General features: G+C 49.2%; 1 protein-coding gene across 5 annotated transcripts in view; it reads right to left on the bottom strand.

Moving 5' to 3' along the window:
* Positions 1–487: 487 nt before the first annotated feature.
* AP2B1 (adaptor related protein complex 2 subunit beta 1) overlaps positions 488–21815 on the bottom strand; it is a 77032-nt gene continuing 55704 nt past the window's right edge. For all 5 annotated transcript variants that reach the window (XM_041422944.1, XM_041422948.1, XM_041422947.1 and 2 more), the window contains 5 exons: positions 21000–21129; positions 12766–12850; positions 11948–12034; positions 3723–3877; positions 488–2711 (listed from right to left, as the gene is read on the bottom strand). In XM_041422944.1, coding sequence (XP_041278878.1) covers positions 2637–2711; positions 3723–3877; positions 11948–12034; positions 12766–12850; positions 21000–21129 — 532 coding nt within the window. In that variant the 3' untranslated portion in view covers positions 488–2636. The remainder of the gene's footprint in view (positions 2712–3722; positions 3878–11947; positions 12035–12765; positions 12851–20999; positions 21130–21815) is intronic.

Raw genomic sequence — 21815 nt, 5'->3', positions numbered from 1 at the left:
TTCAGGTACTGAGCTCGGCTCTGGCCTGGCACAGAGGTTTTGCAGCCCAACCCATCCTGCTTGAGATGGGACCAGAGATGGCAAAGCCCTCTGAGAAACAGCAGCACCAGTGCAAAGCAACCCAAACACATCACTGACTCCCAGGATTTTACCATTTCACCACGGGGAAAACAGGTCACACTACACACAGCCCCCCTGGAGCCCCAAAAGGGCTAAATGGGTACATCCATCTCCTGCTCCACATCTCAATCTGTCCCTGCTGCCCTTTGAGATGAGGAGAAGCAGCTGTTGGAGCACCAAGGAAACTTGCTGCCTCCTCCTCCTGCAAGCCCCAAATTTAGGGGTGCTGTGCTGCAGAAGGGCCTGGTGAGCAAACAGTCTCCTTCCCACCAAATGCAGCCTTCAGCCCTGCTGCTCCCCTGGGCAGAGCCAGCATCAGGGGAATGGCTCCTCTCCCCATTCCCACAGAGCCACACGCAGCCAGAGCCTCGTGGAAATGACTTTATTGACACGGAGGGCAGGGAAAGCCTGAAGAGCAACACGAACGGGAACACTCGAACGAGCAGGGGCGGAGGGAACGCCACCGATGAGCCCCGGCTCCGCCCCGGGCTGAGACACCCATCCCAAAGGCTGGGAAGGAATTTGGCCAGAGAAGGGGGGGGCTCAGCGACCCCTCCCCACGCCGAGGCTGCGCTCTCCTCCCTGCCCCACACAGCATCAGTGCCACTGGCGCTTCCTTAATTGCTCCGTTAATGATTTTTACACTAAACCCGCAGGGCTTGGAGCAAATCGCCTCCCAGCACACGTGGGCAAGGCTCAAGGGCTGGGTTGTTCCAGCTCTGCCCCACTTTCTTCCCCCCAGGCAGAGCACAGGGGTTCCTACACAGGGACACCACCTTCCTCAGGGTCGTGCAGCTCCTGGGTCCTGCTGGAGCCTCTCCCAGGACACTGTGACCTTTTCCCAGCACTGGTTTCTTGGCTGCAGCCAGTGCCAAAGCCCTGATGGACGATCTCCCACCGTGAAACATTTACTGACTTTGAAAGTGGCATCTAAAAGGACGACAGGGGGGTTGCGACACGCAAGAGCTTTGTTAGCTGGGGTGGAGATGCCCAAGCATGCTGGGGAGGGAGAGGCTGATCTGGACTGGGGCTTGCATTAAGCAGGACAAGCTATGGATGGAGCAGGGACATGCAGGAGGCTTTGCTTTCACTGCTGTTGCTGCAGCACTGAGTGGTTGCAACGGGGTGACTCCACAGCTGTGGAATGGAAGGGAAACACTCCTGGCTCTAAGGGACAGCTTGGAAAAGAGGGGCCAGGGCATGGGGCTGCTTGGGACAGGGACTCAGAGCAGGAACCTGGCTGGCTCTGGGCACAAAGAGTGGAGCTGCCAACGGGAGAAACCCTTCCATGAGCTGCTCCACCCAGCCCAGCTGGAAGCTGAGTGCCCCAGGCAGGCAGGGAGCAAACACTGCCAAGCCCAAAACACCTCCCACCATGCCCAGCCTGGGGTTTGGGGGCAGCATGGCAACAGGGAGAGCCATTCCACTCCCCTGGCATCCTGGGGCACTGCCAGCAGCAGCCCCTCTCTGTGGGGGCCTGGCTGACACTGCAGCTCCACTGGGGAAGTGGCAGTGCCACATCTGGATGTGCCACCACGAGCCTGGGAATTGCCAGGGCCAGCACTGGGACAGGGGGGCACAGCTCAGGGATGGCTGAGGAGGCAGCTTGGCCTCAGCAGGCACAGAAAAAATGGGAGGAAGAGGAGCTGCACATGGGTGAGGATGCAGAGACCACACCAGGAGCTCTGGCATGAGCCTTTTGCTCTAACAGCAGGCTCAGCTCTTTCATTTCATCCACCCCTGTCCTGTTCCCATCCAGGCCTGCAACTCCTCCCCACACAAAAGCAGCCTCACTCCTCAAATCACCAGCTCATGAGGCAGGGAGATGGCTGCAGTGAAAACACCATTGAAGCCAGCACAAGAGTAATAAAAACCCCTCCTTAGGGCTCCATCCCCCTCCTAGGACCCCACTGATGGCTCTGTTCCTAATTCCCAGAGGCTGTGCTCACCCTGCTAGAGCCCAATGTCCCTGCAGGGCTCCCAAGACTTCCTTGCAATCACCTTCTCTTTAAGCCAATTACTATAGAAAACCTCAAAAAAAAAGTATAAAAATATAAAATAAAGTGCAGTGTTATGTTTTCGACACTTTTGCCTTGTTTTAATGAGCAGATGTGTGGTTTTTGCTCGGTGTTTTTCTGTTTTTCCAATGAGCAGTTATTTTACAAAATCCAAACTACACCTAAAGCCATTTAGAAAACACTGAACATTGGCACAAAATGGAGAGAAGCCCACGAGAACGGATGAGTGAGGGGCGAGGGGCACATGGGAGTAGTTTGAAGCAGTGGTTACAAACTCCATGGACACTAAAAATACCAAAGGGGCTTGTTCCCTATCATCGTTAGCACGTGGATACTAATTGCTACCTTGTTGAATCAGTGCCTTTGACTGAAATCCTACACATGAATACAGCTGCTTCCAGTTGCGAGTGCTTTTCCCTGCGCTGGCGGTGAAGGAGGCTCTGGGGACCCCTTTTCCCCCCCTCCTTCTGCAGGGTGAGGCACAGGCTCCACCTCCTGTTAATTTTTCAAGATGGCATCGTAGGCCTGGTAGATGTACTGGGACACTTCTGGAGCTCGGCATTTCAGGGAGAGCTGTGGAGAGGAGAGGAAAAGGAGAGGTTAGTGCTGGAGCTTCCTGCCACGGCCACAGGGGCAGCTGGGAATGGGCAGGACGTGGCTGCTGACAATCACACAGAATATTTTTCCTGCTTTCTTCATCATCAACCTCAAACTGCCCTTTCAGAGCTTGCTGAAAGCAGGAGGAAAATAAAAGCAGACTCCCACTGTGGGGTTCCCAAATTATCAGCAAATGTAGGCAGCCCCACAGGCAGGAGGAAAAAGGGGACATGGTCCCAAACTGAGACAAGGGACCTGTGCTTGTCCTCAGGCTGCAAATCCCAGCACTAAACCCAAGGGCTTCTAAAGAGCTGCTGCTCAGTCCTGATGGACACAAACTTGGCTGTCACTCCTCTCTAAAGCAAAGATCAGGCTGAGACCAGGCTTGCAGCATCAAACCTTGTGCAAACACTTTAAATCACCTTCCAACGCTCACATTCACTCCGCAGCTCCCCAGACCACAGATTTCTCTTGGAACTCCTGGCACAGCTTCCAACAGGAGATAAATCCTCTAATACCAGAGACACACAGGTCCCTCAGAAGGGCAGTGAAGTCAAAGAGAAGAGTCACAGGGGTGCATGAAGCAGGACAGACAGCAGCTTCCCACCAGTCCCGGGCTGGTGCCAGCACAGGGCCACAGACAGCCGGGAACACGGCGGGGCATAAATTTCCCCTTGTCTATAAGAGGGGGAAGGGCACCCTGGCAATGCTTCCTTGCTAATATCTCTTGGCTTTATCTCTGGGTAACCTTGGCAAGTCACTGCTCATTGCTGAGCAGGCACTGTCCCAGCTCACTGGTGACAGAGCAGGGCAATTCTGTTGCTCCTCACTCTTCCCGTGTTAAGCATTCCTCACCCCTCCAGCCAAATTAACAGCATCTCCCTCAACACAGAGTGAGCAGGGAGGGAGGAAGGGCAGGGAGGAAGAGCTGAGTGTGTGGGTGAGGCAGCAGGAGGCCAGGCTGTGCCCTCTGCTGTGAGCCCTCACCGTGTAGTTGGGGTTCCCGGGCTGGATGCGCAGCTCGGCCAGGATCCAGATGCCGTTGGTGAGCTTCAGGGACTGGTAGAGCATGTCCTGGCCCTCCACGTTCCTCTTGGCAATGGTGTAGACATTGTTGTTCTGCAGCTTGCTGGAGACAGTGTCTTTGGAGGGAAGGGAGAAAAAAAGACATCTGTTAGTTCAGATCCATCATCTGCAGAGACAGGAGGGCCCTGGGGAGCATTCCCAGGATGCAAGGGCACAGGGAAATGCTGGCTCCTTCCCTGGGGACAGGAGCACATATGACACAAGGAGAAAAAAAATCCAGTTCTCTCCATGGACCCACCTCATTCCCTTCAGGCTGTGATCTCTTGGTAAGTATTTGCCCATTTTACAGGGCTCTCACTGCCCTGGGTCACTCAGACTTGATCAAGGCGATCTCTTGGTAAGTATTTGCCCATTTTACAGGGCTCTCACTGCCATGGATCACTCAGGACTTGATCAAGGTGAGACTTTAAAAGCTGCTCAGAGGGGAAGAGGACTCTGCCTTCTCTACAACCCCCACCCACCTCCAGGCAGCCAAAAAGTCAGAAGATGACGGTGGAAAAGAACAAAGATCACAGTGGAAAAGAACAGAGATCACAGCCTGAGGCTTGCTCAGGTTCTGAGGTCCTGTCCCAGCCACAAGAGCTCCCTCCTACTTCACTCACACACAGACACTTCTGGCCATATCAATGTCCTACAAGGTAGTAAAAATCCTTTCCCTTTTTAAAAAAGCAATTACTTGAAAGGGTAAACCACCCCTCAGACACTGTCTCTAGACATCACAGGGCTGTGGTACAGTTTTAACACACAGCCTGACCTCAGCCCTTGCAGGTGAGGTGTGATTTCATCTGCACACCTGGATGGGTGTCATTGTCACACACGTTATTTCTCAGGGACTTTTTGAGGAAAGCAAAACAGACAAATATACAACACCAGGATCCAAACCAGCAGCCCTGGATGCCAAGGGATTCCTCAGCACAGAGCAAACATCAGGCTGTGGATGCCTGTAAAGAGGCACAGTCACACTTTGGGTGGAAGATCCCAAAGCATCATTGGCAAATTCCCATTCCCGGTGCCCAGCAGGAGAAACTTAACACTTTATCTATGCTGGGTCATTCAGAGCAGGCTGGGCACTACTGACCAAAAGTGAGGGAGAGAAACAGCCTTAAACCAACTTGCACTGAAAGGTCAGAGACAGGAAATGTGGGATCCATCTAAGGAGCACAGGGAGCAGGACAGCAGCAGAGGAGCAGCACAAAGTGACCATGCAGCTCTAACCCATCCCTGCACCTACAGACACAGAGATCCACAGGGTGCCAGATCCGAGAAGGGACACCAGTCTGTGCTGAGGGACTGGAGAGAGGACAGCAGAGCCTGTTCATGCACCAGGGAATGGTGGGAGGAGGAAGCAAAAGGCAAATCCTCACCCTGATGCAGACACTTGGATGCACTGCCTCTCCCCAGGGCAGCCTGGACCCTTTGCTGCACCCCTGTGCTCCAGAGCAGCTCCCTGCAGGTCCAGGATGGTTCAGGCATGCAGCTACCCAGACACACTCAGATTTAGGCATCCTCTCTTCCCCAGTTACTATGGAAACTGGCTGATATATGTTACTAATGAGATCTTTTGCTTAAAACCCCTCATTGCCTGTCTCCTCCTCCCACCCATACTCCTCCTCTCCACAATAAACTCAGCCAGACTTGGGAAACAGGCAGTGCAGAGCAGTCCCCTGCTCACAGGGAGCGAGGCTGGGGTTAATCCATGCTGAAAGGACATCACCACCAGCAATGAAGCCCCAGTTCCCATATTCTCATGCTCCCAAGCCATCACGAGGAGCCCCCAGGCAGGCCTTTGTGAAGGCACAGTGTCCAACACAAGCACAGGCTCAGACAGGACATCCTTGTCTGAGAGGGTTGCTGGTATTAAATGGGATTTTGTTTGCCCCATTTGGACAGGCTGTGGTTAAACCTCACCTCTCTGGATGTGCACCCTGAAGGTGGAACTACTGGCAAGGACTTTCTCCAGCAACCCTGACACCTGCCACAGCAGCCTCCCCTCTGCTGGGAGGTGCTGTTGGAGTAAAGGAATTCCCTGGGGAGCAGGGATGCAGGATTGGAATGAGAAGCTGCAATTCTGGCTGCTACCCCAGCACAGGGTGTGATGGCAGAGCTGTGTCTAGGGAGCTCAGCAGGTGAGACACAGCCACAAAGGAGCTGCTCTTACACCAAAATCTTCATATGATGGCTCCTCTTGCCATGGAAACATCCCCAGCCTCTGCTGAGGGGCAGATTTCAGAGCAGGAATTTGCTTGTAGGGGGATACAGGGAGGGAAAGTGAGGCAGGGCAAACCCTAGGAAGCCTATTTTCTGCTCCCCTGACCTCAGTTATCCTGCGAAGAGCACAAAAAGCCCCACCAAAAGATGTCCTGCCTCAGCCAGAGCAATGGTGAGCAGGCTGGAGCTGATGCTTGGCTTGCCTGACCCTCCTGCCCCCTCTCTGAGCATAGATTTGAGGCCTGGGGAGAGCTGAGCCCCTCTCCCCCCAGGTAGCAGCTCTCATCCCTCCTGTGCTCTGGAGTATCAGCAATTTGGATTTTGGAGATCATCAGAGTTGCTAAGCAACAGTGGCAGGCTGTGGCTGGCTGAAGGCAGGACCGCTAATGCCATGTGACAGCACAGCCTTAAAAAAATAATAAAATAAACCCAGGCAGATCTTGCTGGGAGCAGGGAGCTGAGCCTGGGCCCCCAGAGCCCAGGGAGGCAGGAGCAGGGCTGGGTGACTCTGGGGACTCTGCAAAGCAGGGCACACAAGTCCTTCAGCAAAGCAGCACAGGCCACAGCTGGCCTTGCACAGCAACTTTCTTTTGTCTCAAGGTTTCTTCTCAGAACCCTCCTGAAGCACAAGGGAAGGACACAGAGAGGTTTGGTCCACACCAAGGCCAGGGAAGCCTCTGACACCAGCCCAGCTTTCAGGGTTGGTTTGTTTGGTTTGTTTTCCTTGTCTTTTCCTTCCTAAACAGAATTCTTTCCCTCAGTCCCACAGCCAAGCAGTGCACACGGAGACAGGGACACAGGGAGGAACAGCTCACAGGGTCTCCCCCTTTGCCCTGAAGGGACCCAATACTTTTTTAACAGCACTCTTCTCCTGGGTAAAGCAAAGGATGAGCTTAAATCTTCTGCCTACCAGCTGAAAAACTTCACATCTGAACTCAGAGAGCCAAGATGAGCACCTGGCAGGGGGTTTGCACAAAGGACAGGCACAACTCAGAGCCACCACTGACCATACACCTTGTCTGACCTTTGTGGCAATCTGCTCCAAGCACTCTGTAGCAGAAAGTACAATTTAATGCTTATATTTTACGCTGTGTTAGCCCAGAACATCCCTGTGCCATTTCTAGCAGCACCTGAATGGTTCTGAGCATCCAGCCAAGAGCTGCATTCAAATACCAAGCACAGGCTGATCCAGTGGGGAGGCACTTGGGGCAATGTTCTGACACTACATTCATTTCCAAGACATGTAATATGCACCAGTTCTGTAATTTATTAAACTATCAGCTACAAGATTTGCACATACAGAAAAAAACAACACACCATGCAAGCTTGTGTTATGATTTTCCCCCAGGTTTTTTCATCAAAAAAAATCCAATTTCTCTTTGTTTTGGCATTAGCAAATTATTTGGGGGAGAAAAACAAAGTGACCACTGCATACCAATAAAGCCATGTTCAACTCCAAACATGAAAGCTGCTGTTTCACACCAAATTGTGGAGCAGTGATAAACAAGTAAAACCAAAATTCCTGTGCTGAACAGCACAGCAACTGACGGAGTACCATTAAATGGGAGGAAATCTCCATGTGCAAGTCAGCTCATCCTCTTTCACTCTGTGGGTTTGGGTAAGCAGTGTTTAGGAAAAAGAAAAACATTTAGCTCATCTGATTTGTATATCCTAATGTAGTGATCCTTTAGAATTTAGTCAAACTTAGCATGTTGAAAAAAAAAAGTGTAAACAAGGCAAACTGAGCTTCAGTGCACGCTCAGTTACAGGGGAAACCTCAGCTGCACCAACAGCACCCAGAATATTTGAGCTATAACAGTTAAGGAATCTATTTTCATGCACTAGATTAGTGTATTTTCATTAAAAAAAAACCCAAATCAATTAATTTAGCACTGGATTAATAAGAGATGAGAATGCTGGGCTATAACCATGACCTTGTGTCTTCATTATTTCTGAATGAGGTTTTCTCCAGGGAACTTTCCCAACCTCTTCCTAAGAGGCTGATGCATGGAACAGCTCTGAGGAATTCAAGATGTGCAGGGCATCCCAAGCACACCTTGGCTCCATGATACAGCTCCAGAGGGATTTGTTCCTCCACACCCCTCAGGAACAGCCTCAGGCCAGGTCCATCTCTCACCACTGGGAACCTGAGCCCCAAATCCAGAATTAAGCACTCATTTCTCCCTGAGTGACTGGGGAATGGTGGGAATACCTTCAAATGTCCAGAATTTGCTTTTTTTGAAAGCAAAGATGGTGGAGACACAGATCAGCTCACAGATTAGACCCCACTTCCCACTGAGAGGGACCTGCTCCTCCATCCCACAGCCTGGCACCTTATCCTTGCCTTCACTTGCCATGCTCTGGGCTACCTGCAGCAGCCAAGACTTTCTGGTTGCTCAGTGCTTTAGGATGAGCTGCCAGAGACAAGAACTTTTTTTGCCATCCCTGTTGCAAGCCACCAAAGCTCAAACCAATCCTATTTTGCTTGCTTTGTGGGCACAGGATGGATCTTTTACCTACAAAGGCCTGGGAGCACAGATTCCCCCAGAAGGTTCTCTGCTGTCTGTGTTTATCTCCTTTTTGTTTGAAAGAAGAAAAGCAATAACCTGGAGAGAAGTCTGCAGTTTGCACAGGAGGTGCTGTAAGGTGACTGTTGCACTGTGACAGACAGCTCTGGATGTACAAGAAACTCACACACTGCTTTTCTGACAGATCAAATCCCAGCCCCCAACAAATCCCTGTTCCAAGCCTAAATCACCTCAGAGCCAGTTCCTGAGCTCACAGCAGCATCCTGGCTCTTTCCTGCTCTTGTCCAGTCTCTCCCTCTCCTCATTTCTTACAGCTACATCCCAACCTCTTGGTTGCCACACCTGCTATCATGTCTGTCACATTGCCCATCAGCTGCTTCATCACCCACTCCTGTAATTCCCCAGCTCCAAATGCCTGTGTAGTATTCTTCATTTTCACCTTCATTTCCTTATTTTTCACCTCTTTGATTAGTCCTGTCTCAGTCCAGACAATTTCTAGAAAGCCTCAAGTCAGCCCATTACCTGCATCTTCCTTGAAGCATCTCCCAAGATTCCTGCCTTTTCCTCAGTAAAATCTAAATAGGGAATAAGTGCTGGGTGTTTAGAGAGAAAGAAATTCAAATTTCAGTTTCTCCACTGAGGAAGAGCAGCACTCCCTGCTTGACTGCTCTGCAGGGCCTCCAGGATGTCTGCACAGAACTTCAGCCCTGCTCCTCACACAGCACAGATGTGAGAACTCGGGAAAGCAAAGGCTGTTTGCAGCTGGGAGCAGGAGAGCTGGGAGCAGGACAGCCAGGCTCCGAGGTGCAGGGATCACACTCCTGACCAGCCTCTCCCAGCCCAGCTGCTCCACACAGCTCTGAGTGGCTGCTGGAGCTGTGCTAGGGCACAGCTCTGGGAGCTGAGTATTTTTAGCTCCAGCTGCACTCGCGTCACTGGGCTGGGATCAGTGAGCTGAGGCATGAATGGTGGCTCTGAGCACTCACCACCTGGTGGGTGGGCTCAGCCTAGGGATGAATGACTGATCCCAGCAGATCCCAGCAGGGATAACAGCTCACTCCAAGGAGCCAGCAGTGCTGTTCTCTGTGCTGGAGGGCTGCACAAACTCAGCCTCTCCCCAGGTTTGGTGAGGAGCTGTTGGGATCTGCGGAGTTTTGTGCAGCTCTGCCAAGAGTGCATTGCAAACCTGCAAAAACACCACAACCACTGATAGCCCAAAGTGAGAGCTTTATTGTGGTTACACATCTCCTATAGGAGAGCCTTTGGAACAGGAACCAGCCCTTCCTCCACAAGGATCGAGTTCCTAAGGATTTCATATGCAGACTTGCTCTTCCTGGAAAATGGATAGTCTTAAGCCTATTTTCACTGGATTTAAACAATCAAAATTGTGAATCTTTAAAAATTATCACCCTACTGAGGCACATGGCCAGGCACACACCCTTGCTCTGGTGTAAGCTAGAAGATGGACTCAGCTCCTGCCAGATTTCACCCAGCCTATTCTGCCTCTGCCCTGGTGTCTCACTTGCCATGCTGTGGGAGATCTGCACCCCTGAGGATGCTGGAACCCCAGCATCCATGGGTTTTGGATTTGGCTGATCCTTGTGCAAGCAAGGCTTGGACCTCTTAGGACAGTCTGAGCTGGAGGAGCTTACTGCCTGTAGGAAGTCAAGGTGAGCAGGCTGAGTCAGGGCTGCACTGGCAGAAGGAATACAAGGGGCTCAGGCAAGCACACAAGATTTCCCTGGTTTTCCCTCCTGCAAGCTCTTGGCCTGCCCTGTGCCCAAGCCCTGGTCAAGGAGGAGTTGCAAGAGGGAGGAGGTGAGGGCCGCAGAAACACAGAAAGAGAAGCCTCAGTGGCTAGAAGTGTTTGGAATCTGTTTATGAGGTGAGACCCACTTTCAGCCAAAGAGGCTGGCAGGTCCTGGCAGGTCCTGCACTCCCCTGAGCACCCCCAGGGATGGGTTGTGCTCTGGAGAGGCTCTGCAGCCACGTTCCTCTCTGGGAAAGGCTGTAGATCCCACTGAGAGGAACTGCCTGGTGTTCCCTGCTCTCCCTGAGAGCTGGTAACTTGTTCTCCCCTGAGCATCCCAGGCCTGGGTGAGCAGTCTGGCCCTGAGCTGGCAAACCCTTTTGGAATGGGGAGCATTCTGTCACTCCATGTTTCATAACATCATCGTCCAGAGGGAGGAGGGGGAGACCAGGCTGCAGGACTGCCAATTTTCCCAGCCACATCCCCTTCCAGGCAGCCCCTCAACACCAAAATGAGCAGCTCCCAGTGTTTCTGATTGGAGATAAAGAGCCCTGGATGCAGCCAGGGCACGGCCAGGGCAGAAGGCAGCAGCAGCTCTGCAGTGCAGGGGGAGAGGCAATGCCAAGCTCAGTCAGGAGCAGAGGGAGGACTGGGGGAGGCACAGAGGTTGTTCTCATTTGAAACCCCACAGTGAAATCAAGTCATGAGGTCCAACAGCTGCTATTTTTCCCCTCCTCTTGCGTGCTCCAGCTTTTATATTCCAAAATAGTAATAATTATGAGTACAAAGAGACCCATGGTTTCTGTCTGCTATTGAAGCACGAGGGTGTTCATTGTGTAATAGCAGGCATGAGAGAATAAAAAGGTTACAGGGTTGGTAATCAATAGGGACACTTCTTTCATCTGTGAAACAGAGCAGCTTTTGGTAGAATCACTTGGCTCCTGTCCAGAACCTCCAGAACAGGAGCAGAGCTGCTGAGCTGGCCCCATTCCACTCTTCTACACTCCCTTATCCTTCAGCAGTAGTAAGGTCACACGTACAAGATGCTCACAGAGGCAACTCTACAGCCAAACAAACTGAACTGGACCAAACATGATCAAAATGCATCAAGACTTCAGCTAACACAGCACACCCTTCCCATATGGCCTGTCCTCCTCAAACACCCAACACCCTGCAGTGTCTGTAGGGTTAAATCTTTCATAAAGGAAGAAGAAAGAAGCTGCCAAAAGGTGAAGTGAGTGGCCCAGGGTGATGCAGTAGGGCTGGAACACTTTGATCAGAACTCACAGCAGCAGGACAGAGTTGCTGAACAGCCCCAACACCATATTCAGCTGCATTTAAAGAGCAGCTTTGCAGGGAAGCAAAGTATAAAAGGGAAAACAAGAATACAAGGTCCAGAATGAAAGGAAGAAACAGATGGGTCAAATCAAAGACTTGGGATTTTAGATGTGCTTTTATGGGGACCCAGCTGAAGTTTTTGACTGAAACAAGCCCTAGGATCCCAGGCTGTGCTATTCAGAAGTGCAATACTTACATCTTCATCAGCCATCAGCTTATTTTACTAAGGTGATATTAATAAGGTGATTTTTAATGGCAATACATCCAAAGTGCTCTCAGCATGGCAGAATGAAGCTACTCACCAGCATTCAGGTGGCAGTCTTTAATCTGGAACTGAAGCTCATTTTCATTTGGAATATCCTTCCATGTTGCAAGGAAGACCTGGCGCTCTAGAAAGAAAAAAACCCCTCAGCACTGTGGGATCCTCACAGGACCCAGCATTAATTAACACACACAGAATATTCCAAAGTAGACACACAAATGGGCTTTTGGTAACTTTTTACCCTGCTGGGAACAGATCCAGGATTTACTCCTGTAACAACCTCAGTCTCTTTGTAAAAGCAGGAAGCTTTGAGGGATTTGGGCCTCCCCCAAAAGAGAGATAGTCTGTGCCATATGAGTTGTTTACAAGCCAAGAACATGCAGGACTTCACAAGAAGGAAGGAGATCCACACATTTAGGATTATGTTAGTGAAAGCTGCTTTTCTAGCAACTTCCAGCCAACTCAAACAAAACTTTAATAAAAGTGACTAGGAACACAAAAATTCCAGTGAAAATGGTATGGGGAAAAATCCTAGACCCAGTCAAGTGAATCAAACCATCAAAAAACCCCAAAACTACAACAACCCCAACCCAAACAAATACAAAAAAAAATCAGCTTCAAAGAAAACAGATCCACCTGGATAAGAGAATGAGAAGAATGTCTGGCTGAGAGAATGAGGAGGGGACTTGAGTTCTGGCAAGTACTGAAGCTGGAGGACAACAGGGACAGGCCACCAGACCAGAGCAGCTGAGGTGCAATGGCACAGGTGAAACAGAGCCAGGAGACACCTGCAGCCAGCTGGGCACTGGGAGCACAGCCTGCCTGCAGGAGGCTCAGCACACACCCCAGAGCACTCACCCATTTTGCCATCCTCCACGAAAAGCACGTTGAGGGGGATTAGGCAGCTGAAGTAAAAGACATCAATGTTGTTTTTCACAGCCACCTGTCACAGAAAAAAACAGGGAGGTTAAAGAGTCTCTCTCAGCTGGAAAACCAAAGGGATCACACACAGTCTCATCATGCTGGAGTGCTCTCTCTGAGCAGAGGCCAGCTCTGAATGGGATGGTATTGAGCTCCTGGGCAGTTTCAGAAAGGACCAGTTCCCTGCTCCATCTTCACTGAAAGCTGCCCAAACTTCTCCTGTGAACCTTTAATTGTGCTGCTTCAGAGCCAGTTCCACTCAGGGGCTCACAGCAGCATCCTGGCTCTTTCCTGCTCTTGTCCAGTCTCTCCCTCTCCTCATTTCTTACAGCTACATCCCAACCTCTTGGTTGCCACACCTGCTATCATGTCTGTCACATTGCCCATCAGCTGCTTCATCACCCACTCCTGTAATTCCCCAGCTCCAAATGCCTGTGTAGTATTCTTCATTTTCACCTTCATTTCCTTATTTTTCACCTCTTTGATTAGTCCTGTCTCAGTCCAGACACTTTCTAGAAAGCTTCAAGTAGGTCCATTGCCTGCATCTTCCTTGCAGCATCTCCCAAGATTCCTCCCTTTCCCTCAGTAAAATAAAAATAGGGAATATGTGCAGGGTATTGATTCCTGGAAGAAGAGAGCCCTGCCAGAGAGCAATCAGGTAAACAAAACATCACTTGACAAAAGACTTAATTCTCAGTGTCATTAAACTCCACCAGCCAGGGAGTTTGCCCTTATCTGGTTTGCCTTTATCACACACACTTGCCATGTTCCCCACTAATCTCTGCTAACAGTTTTCCCCAGGCTGAGAGCTGCTGGGACAAGCAGGAGCAAGCAGGAGGTCTGAGAGGTGCACTGTCACAACACAGCTCAGGAAAAGGCAGCTCTGGGCTTTATTTCCATGCCTCTCGTGCTCTCCCCATGTCAGCCCACACAGTGAGAGGCTGTCATGGGAGCACAGCTCAGCAGACACCTGCCATTGCTGCAAGGAAGGAATCTTAAGCCTTGTAAGAAAGAGCCACAATTGGGCTTGTGTGGGGAATTTCAGGAGCCATTTGAGCTCTTACTTTGTTTGAAAAATCTCAGAGAGAGTTCTCCCATTTGTCACCCTGAAACACAAAGCAGACCATGCTAAATGCTGAGCCAAAGGAATAAATTTGCTGCTACAAAGATTTGTGGCAAGACTAACTTCATTGACATTAATAATTACATATATTGATGTCCTACTAGGAAAATCTATTGTCCCATAGGGGCAAGTTGAGAAGGACACCCACAAATGTTGGTAAAAACCAGCTGTGGATAGAAAAGGAAGGGGAAGAAAGCAGTCAGCTGATCAAACATGCATGCAAGACAGAGATAAATGGAAGGAGATCAAGCTCCCAGACAAACTCTTCTGGCAATTGCAAGGTCCCAGAAATGCAAAGAACTGCAGAAAGGTTAATGTGACAATTGTGGTGTTTCTACTTTTCAGCCATCACTAAAGATAGCAGCTTATATTTAATTCCCACAGTGCAAACCAGCTTAAGAAGGGATTAGGCTAAAGCCCACTAAAAACACGTAAATGATGGTGCAACTGAGGAAAAAATTGGGATTGGTTCTCTGTAACAGGGAGTTGTTACATGCTCTGACTGCTGGCATCATGCTCACGAGTTGGAGTGTTCAATGTTTGAACCAGAGGGGTAAAAGCAGATTGGTGGGTGGACTTCAGTGATTCACCATTGCAAAATATGATGGAACACATTGGGTGAGCAGCCAAAAATGCACCTTGGAGTCTGGGAGGGGAGAGCTGGGGGAGGGACAGCAGTGCAGCCATTCCAGATGCTGTGCTTGGATATAAGTCATGGAGATGAGCCAGAAGAGGGAAAATTTAGGCTAAATGTCTGGGAAAACCAACAGTGAGAATTATTAAGCAGCACTAAATTCCTCTGAGGAAGAGAGAAGCTTCAGTACTTGGACTTATACTTAAAATCAGCCTTGACAATGCTCTCAATAAGAGGAACTGTAGGAAAACAACAAAGCATTGCAGGGACTACACTGCACGACCCAAGATCTTTTCCAAGTCTGATTTAATGATTAATTGCCTTGCCTTAGAACAACAGAGATTACTTAGCTTTTGTAGCTAATTGTTGTTGCCATACAACAGCAGTTTCTTACAAGAGGGGCTGGAAAGCAGCTCCTTCTCTCCAGTCACGGTTCTAGAGGCACACTCCAAATTAATATGCCAGCCCTGTCCCTGTAGTTATAAGGATGCTATAAAAAGGTATCTGCTGACCTGCTTCTCAACTCTGCAGAAACACACTGAGTAAGCTGCTTTGGCTATCTCTGGAGAGCCACCCAATTAAGATGCTCTGAAGTGCAATTTCTTCCCAGTAAAGAAAAACCAAGCCACATGGAAGCCTTCCTCCCAAACTGCATCACTGGGTTCAGGAATGACATCACACGTCACCTTGCAAGCAGCTGTAATCATGCAGGAATCAGCTGTCACAAATAACTTCTGCACACAGGGTGGAAAAAGCTCTCCTTAACCTACAGCACTGGGACACGACTGGGGAGCTCCTCAAAAGGAGCTTCCATTGCTCACCACCACACACTTTCCCCAAACTGTGCTCCACAAGATCTGGTCCATTAAAAGGCACCTGCAGACACCTGGATGGGAAAACTCACACCAAGAAGAGGCCCCCCTGAGCTGGTAACAGCTTCCCAAGGTCATGCTCCACATCAGGAGCACCCAGTGCCATCTGACAGGCTACAAAAGCAGCCACAGGCAGAGAGCAGATCCACAGCAGCACCTGCAAGAAGCTGAGCAGGTAATAACAGCAACTTTCCAAAAAATTCCAGTGCTCCTCAGGTGGAACATTGTCCTGAGACAATGACATCTGATGTGATAGCAGGAGCTGAGAAGCCTCTCCAGGCTTGACATGCCTGTAAAGGAACCTCTGCTTGCATTCAACAAATCCTCCAGTCCAGACTAACTTTGCTCACAGCTCTGTTTTAACCTGCTGACCTGGACATGAACTATTAAATCTCTAGCTAGACCTTTAGCTTCAGACATTTCAGAGTTGAAACAGAAGCATTTTTAATAAAAATGGTTTTCCATCTGTGATCTTTTAGAAAGGGAAAAAAAATATTAGTACCTTGTGAATTTAATCAAGAAGCTTACAAAGCTCTGAGGGATAGAAGTCAAAGGTGTCAGATTTTCGTGTGGTGCTTGACTGTTGAAAAGGTGTGAGTCCACTAAAAATTGGCTCAGGGTTACAAATCACTTATGTCTTGCTCATGATCTGACTAGAGGAAGCAGCACCTCTAGAAATAACCCCTGGAATATATTTGCTCACCTTCCAGCATGAACACCCTTCTGAAGGGCGTTCTTGCAGTCCAGCTCTCTGACAGCCCAAACATGATATTTTGGGGAAGAAGTACCTCATAGGAACAATGTCAAGTTATTTTCTTCAGTAGTGTAGGTTTCTGATGCTTTAAATCTCAGACTTGAGCAACAGAATTGACTTTCAAAGTCAAGTCTGAAAGCAACACAGATGCTTTCCATCAGCAGCAAGTACACAACATACCCACTTGGAATCCCATTAGCACCTACACTAAATTAAGGATTTACTTAAGTTGGGTTTTGCTTTGGAGCCTGCTAACAGCCAAACTGTTAAGGCAAGAACAGCTCTCCTCTGCAGAGCCTTTTTTTACCTCACCAGGTCATGGCTTGCTCTGTGACAGTCTGCTGCTCTGCCCCCAGGGAATGCTGCTCCTCCACTTCATTCTGTGTGACAGGAAGGGCTCTCAGGATCCCAGGGGTGCCTGCAGCCTCTGCCAGCCATGTGCTCTTCCCACAGGGCTGAGCCTGGAGCTGTGCAGGCACAGCAAGGGTTACATCAATGTCAGGGAACACAGAGTTACTGGGAGGGTTGTGCTCTCCTGTGCCTTGCTGCACTTCAAGTTCAAAATGTCCAATTTATAAATGTGCTGTACCATGTGGCAGACGTGCTCTTAACCTCCAAACCAACAGCTTTCCACAGCTGAGTGAGGAACTGGCCACAGATGCCAAGCTGTGATCCAAGCCCTTAATTCAGAGTGTTCCCAGGAGCGTTCTTTGCTGAAATAAGACTCTCACAAGCAGAGACTGTTGAAGAATCCCAGGCAACAAACCCAAGCAGCATCTTCCCCATCTAGCTACCCACAGGTGTTGTGTGGTGGCTGGTCAGGGATTCTCACACACAGGCAGATATTGTGTCATTTATCAAGCAGGCTCTGGAGGGTGAACATCTGTTGGCTGGAATTGCTGCTCACAACGATTCCCACAGAGAGCTGGATGTGTGAAATCTGTCTGCAAGTTCTGAGTGCTGTGTTTGTAACCTGAGATACATTAACAGCTCTGATGAATGAGAGCTCCAGCGGTTCTGCACCGCGAGAGGTGGAGGAGCACAGGTGATGAGTTACAGCAGAGCTGAGACTGGAAGGATAAGCATCATCCACTGCATTAGAACACTGATATTTCCTCAGTGAAGAAGCTGCACCTTCCTCCTCTGTCTCTATAAAAAGGTTTTGACAGTGTCCTGCACCTCACGCTGCCCAGCAGCAAGTCTGTGTTTCCAAGTGCCCCTCCTCGGGGAGAAATGCAGCTGGCAGATCCTTCCCTTTCCACACTCAGATAATTTTACTGAATTAAATTAAAAAAACCAGTTTGAAACATTCCAGTTTTTTTCAGCTGCATGCTCTGTAGCTGCAGCAAGCAGGGCTGGCAGCTGACAGCAGGATGTGACACATTGATGGTGCAATCTGAACGTGGATCCCAGGAGAGTGGCTCCAGCCTCAGGCAGACTTGCTGCTGCTCCAGCAGTGCCTACAGCTCATTTTCACCTGCACTGTCTCCTGCAAGGGGCTATAATTTCACAGAAGAGATGATCATATTTGTGCCATGACAGGCAGGCCTGAACTCTGAAACTCTGGCTGCAGGTTGGCTCCACTTCACCCATTTCCAGGATCAGGGGAGCAATTCTCATGTGCTGCAGTGGGTATTCCAATTTCACAGCATTTCCTAGCTATTAAAATGCCAATTATTAGGAACAGTGGCTCTCTTTAGCATAGAAAGGCTCTCAGCCCAGGCATTTTCTAATTCCAAATTTGACTTGAAGAACTATTTGGAAAGACTTAATACTCCCACCACTGCAAATCCCTGTTTTAGGAGGCACCTTCCTCTTTGAGGGCTCAAGGTCTCACACACATGGTGCCAAAGATACCTCACCCATCCCACCTGTCCCACCTGGCATGGCCCTGGCAGCCCACATGTCACCAGCAGTGTCACCACTGCTTTGACTGTGAAAAGGCAACACTGCAGGAGCCAGGGAGACCTGAGCAACTCCCAGAGATGTCTCCACGGCTATCAAACACCCAGGAAGGTGAACACAGCCTCTCACAGACCTTTGGGCAAGGGATTGTTGTTATTTACTGGTGCCATGCTCTGACTACAGCACCAGACAAAAATGCTGACAAGGCACTGCAAGGGTGTTCTCCACCAGAAATCAAAAGCACACAAATAACTAAGTCAGATTTTCTTTAGCAACAGGCACACTCCAAAGGCAGCTTTTTAATCTGACAGAAGTTAAAAAGATGAACCAGAGAGCAGGGATTGGGGTTTGTTAAGCCCTACAGTGCTGTGTCCAGTCTAGCTCTACCCTGTGGATAAATCTCTGCTTGACTGGGGGTTAAAGCTGAGTCAACAAGTCATGAAAATGATCATGATTATTTTGGGATGCAGGGGAGAAGCCTGGCATTCAGTATCACAAGATACAAGGTGACTAGCAAACACAAGACTCTTCAGCTATATTTTACCTAAGTAAGCCTCTGAAAATATTTCAGCCCTCCTCATCTTCTTGCAAAAATGTCTTTTTTGTTACCTTGTCAAATATTTTAGTTTCTCTCCATGATTACAAATGTCAAGATTAAGTAAGCTGTATTGGGTGAAAGATTAGAAATGGTAATAAAAATAACCTGAACAAGACATGAATTCATCACTTCTGAAATAGTTGCCTAAGGAATGTACAACTAGTCTTTGAAGTGTATAATTAACATGACAAAAAGTTGAAAGCTATCAGTTTGGTTACTTCAGGACTTATTTTTCTTGTTACTAAAAACAAAAAACTCCCATCAGAATAGGAGATGAACATAAGGTCCTCGGGTTCAAACCAGCCCTACATCTGCTTCAACGTTCCCTAGATGAGGAAAAAAACACATTAAATAAATTCAACCTGATGAGTGTTTTGGTTCTTCAACGAATCCAGGAACATTTGTATTCTCTATCCTATATTATGCTATAAATTGTTCCCTAAGTAGGTCACCAAGGCGATTTCTGAACATTTCAAGACAAATCCTTTCTACATGAAGCCACAAAACAAAACCAGAGCCTTGGCTGTCAGGGCATTGATAGATCTCCATCAAGCCCACTGCTGTCAAAAAAGTAAGGGGAGTGCTCTTTTTAACTTGGCATCTGCTATCATGATTCAACTCTTTGCAGAGAAATATACTATTACTCCATATGGCAGCTTCCCCAATTGTAAAAGGGCAGCCAACTTCTATGGCAATGAGAGCGTTAGCAAATTAACAACTGAGTCTGGCACTAATGAATGCTCCACTGTCTCAATAGAAGGTAGCTGGAGGTTTCCTCACATGTTTTCCTCTTAGCTTTGTTCTAGCAGGAGATGCTACAAGAAACAAACTGTGTTCCAAGCCCTTCAGAGATTTAATAACCCAAATACTTCACTTCCCTCCTGATCAAAGGAAGCAGCTACTTGAGAGTGCCTTGTTAAGAGTCCCCAGTGCTGTGGAGGCTGACTGGGACTGTCACCTCCACATTCCCCTCAGAGCAGGAGCCAGATTTTACCACAGCTGACCCAAATGCCACCTCAGCTTCATGACCTGGTTGCAGAGGGAAGGCAGCTCTGCCAGAGGCTGGAAGGGCCCAAGAGGGTGGAAGGCAGGCCATGGAATTCATTCACTGTCTGTGTTCCTCTGCTGCATGACTGCGCTGGGAGCCCGAGTGTGGGACTGCTCCTTTGAGTGCCAGAGAAACTATTTCAAGCTGTTAGCCCAAAGACTCATCAATAAGTCATAAGGCCCAGAATGGAAGTCAAAAGAAGGGGAAAAAACAGTTGCTGAGGCAGAATAAATAGTAACCTCCATTGCATTCTCTTAAACTAAAAAGAGAATGAGCTGCTTCAAAATATTCCTCTCTATGGGCTGCTACTGCAGGAACCCAGCCCAGTTCCACCTCCAGGACACCTGAGGTGAGAGAAGCAGCTGCAGTGCAAGTTAACTGCATTTTGGGATACTGGGAAAATCACCCTGGAGGACCCAAAGGTTATAAATACTTAGTAGTATTTAACTCCAGAGCAGAAGTAGGAGTTGCTGACCTCCACTCCACAGCATGGCAGCAGTGGGAACAGCCTCCTTCCAGGGAGAATTGTCTGCCTGATGATTTCCAGACCACTGGAGACAGTCTCTGGTCCAAAGCAGAGGGGAACATCTCCCTGGGTCTGTCCTGTCTTTATCAGATTGACAGCCCAATCTGATAAAGAGGCTCCCCCAGGGAGTGCTGTCCCTGCTATGCACCAACACCCTCATTAATGAAACATTAGCTGCTCACATCATTTCTCCTCTGCCTTTCCTGGAACACACAGTTTACCTTGGATTAAGCTATCTGGGGCAGGGATGTGCCTTTGTGAAACACCCTGGAATATAAGAGCACTAGAGAAATATTAATCACTCAGCAGTTGCCATCTTCCCTGCAATTCCTTTAATTGCCTTAATTCTTACTGACAAGCTCTGCCTGCTCCACCACGGGTGTTTTCTCAGTTCAGATCTGCTCCACTTCTTAAGTCCAGCCAAACCTCATGCCCAGTTTACAGAGCAGTGCTACTGCAACAAAGCCCTTAATCTACACAGTTGCAAGCAGTTGGTTTGAGGTGTTTGAAAAGTCATAAAATTCAACACGTTTCCATTTCACTTTTTCTGGGAGAAGCTTGGAAAAGGAAGAAGACTAAGTTTTGGCCAGACTCAAGGCCTAAATCCGTGAGGTTTGACTGTTTACACATGCTGTTGTGTGATTAGAGCCCCACCACATTGTGTTGGGCACCTGCTGAGCTCCCCCCTGCCCAGAATGAGACAATCCTTACCTGGAGGTTGTTCAGAGGCTCCATTTTCATGACTGGTCCCAGAGTGTTGAGGGGCAGGGAGACATCAATACTTTGGTTTGGCATCAGAGGTGTGTGAATGGCCAGGGGGGTGCTTGGGATGACTCCAAAGCTGGGGAAGAGAAAAACAGGGGTGATGAGAGCAGCCCTGCATTGTCCAAAGTAAGTCCAAAATATAATGTTCCTTTTGTGAAGCACCACCTGCCTCATCTTCCCACTACTCCTGAGCTGCCCCTGCTGCTGCTCCTGGGAGGAACACAGCTCAAATGAGTAGACAAAGTAGGACAAGGCATGGCAAACTCACTCATTTGCTGATAAATTCACCACCCTGCCCCAGGGCCCAGCTCCTGGGAGCTCTGCCATTACCCACGTGGCACAGGTCTGTGTGCTGAGCACCAGCCTGCCCAGCAAGGAATGACCTGGACTCAGAGCCAGGTGTGGTTTCTCTGCTCCTGAGCTGCAGAGTACTGCAGGCAGGGTGCATCACTCACTGCATGGCTGCTGCAGTGGCAGAGGGACCTGGAGCCAGCACAGAACAAACAGCCAGCCAAGGAGGAACATGTGGCTTGGAACAGCACAGCAGAACAAATGAATCAACACATGCAGCTGCCTGGTCCTGAATGACAGCACCTGGCCCAGCTGCCTGCTTGGAGGCTCCTTCACTGGAGATGTGTCCCAGCAATGTTTACTTGCCTGCTCAGTCCAAGGAACACTGAATTCCACAGGCACCTCTGCTTAGCATGGAGAAGAGGGAAAGCATCTCACACTGTACACAGCACTCCTGGACTATGGACCAGC

Source organism: Onychostruthus taczanowskii, unplaced genomic scaffold (genome assembly GCF_017590055.1).
Source record: "Onychostruthus taczanowskii isolate IOZ18803 unplaced genomic scaffold, ASM1759005v1 scaffold75, whole genome shotgun sequence".
NCBI lineage: Eukaryota > Metazoa > Chordata > Aves > Passeriformes > Passeridae > Onychostruthus > Onychostruthus taczanowskii.
This window is presented reverse-complemented; position numbering and strand designations above follow the sequence as displayed.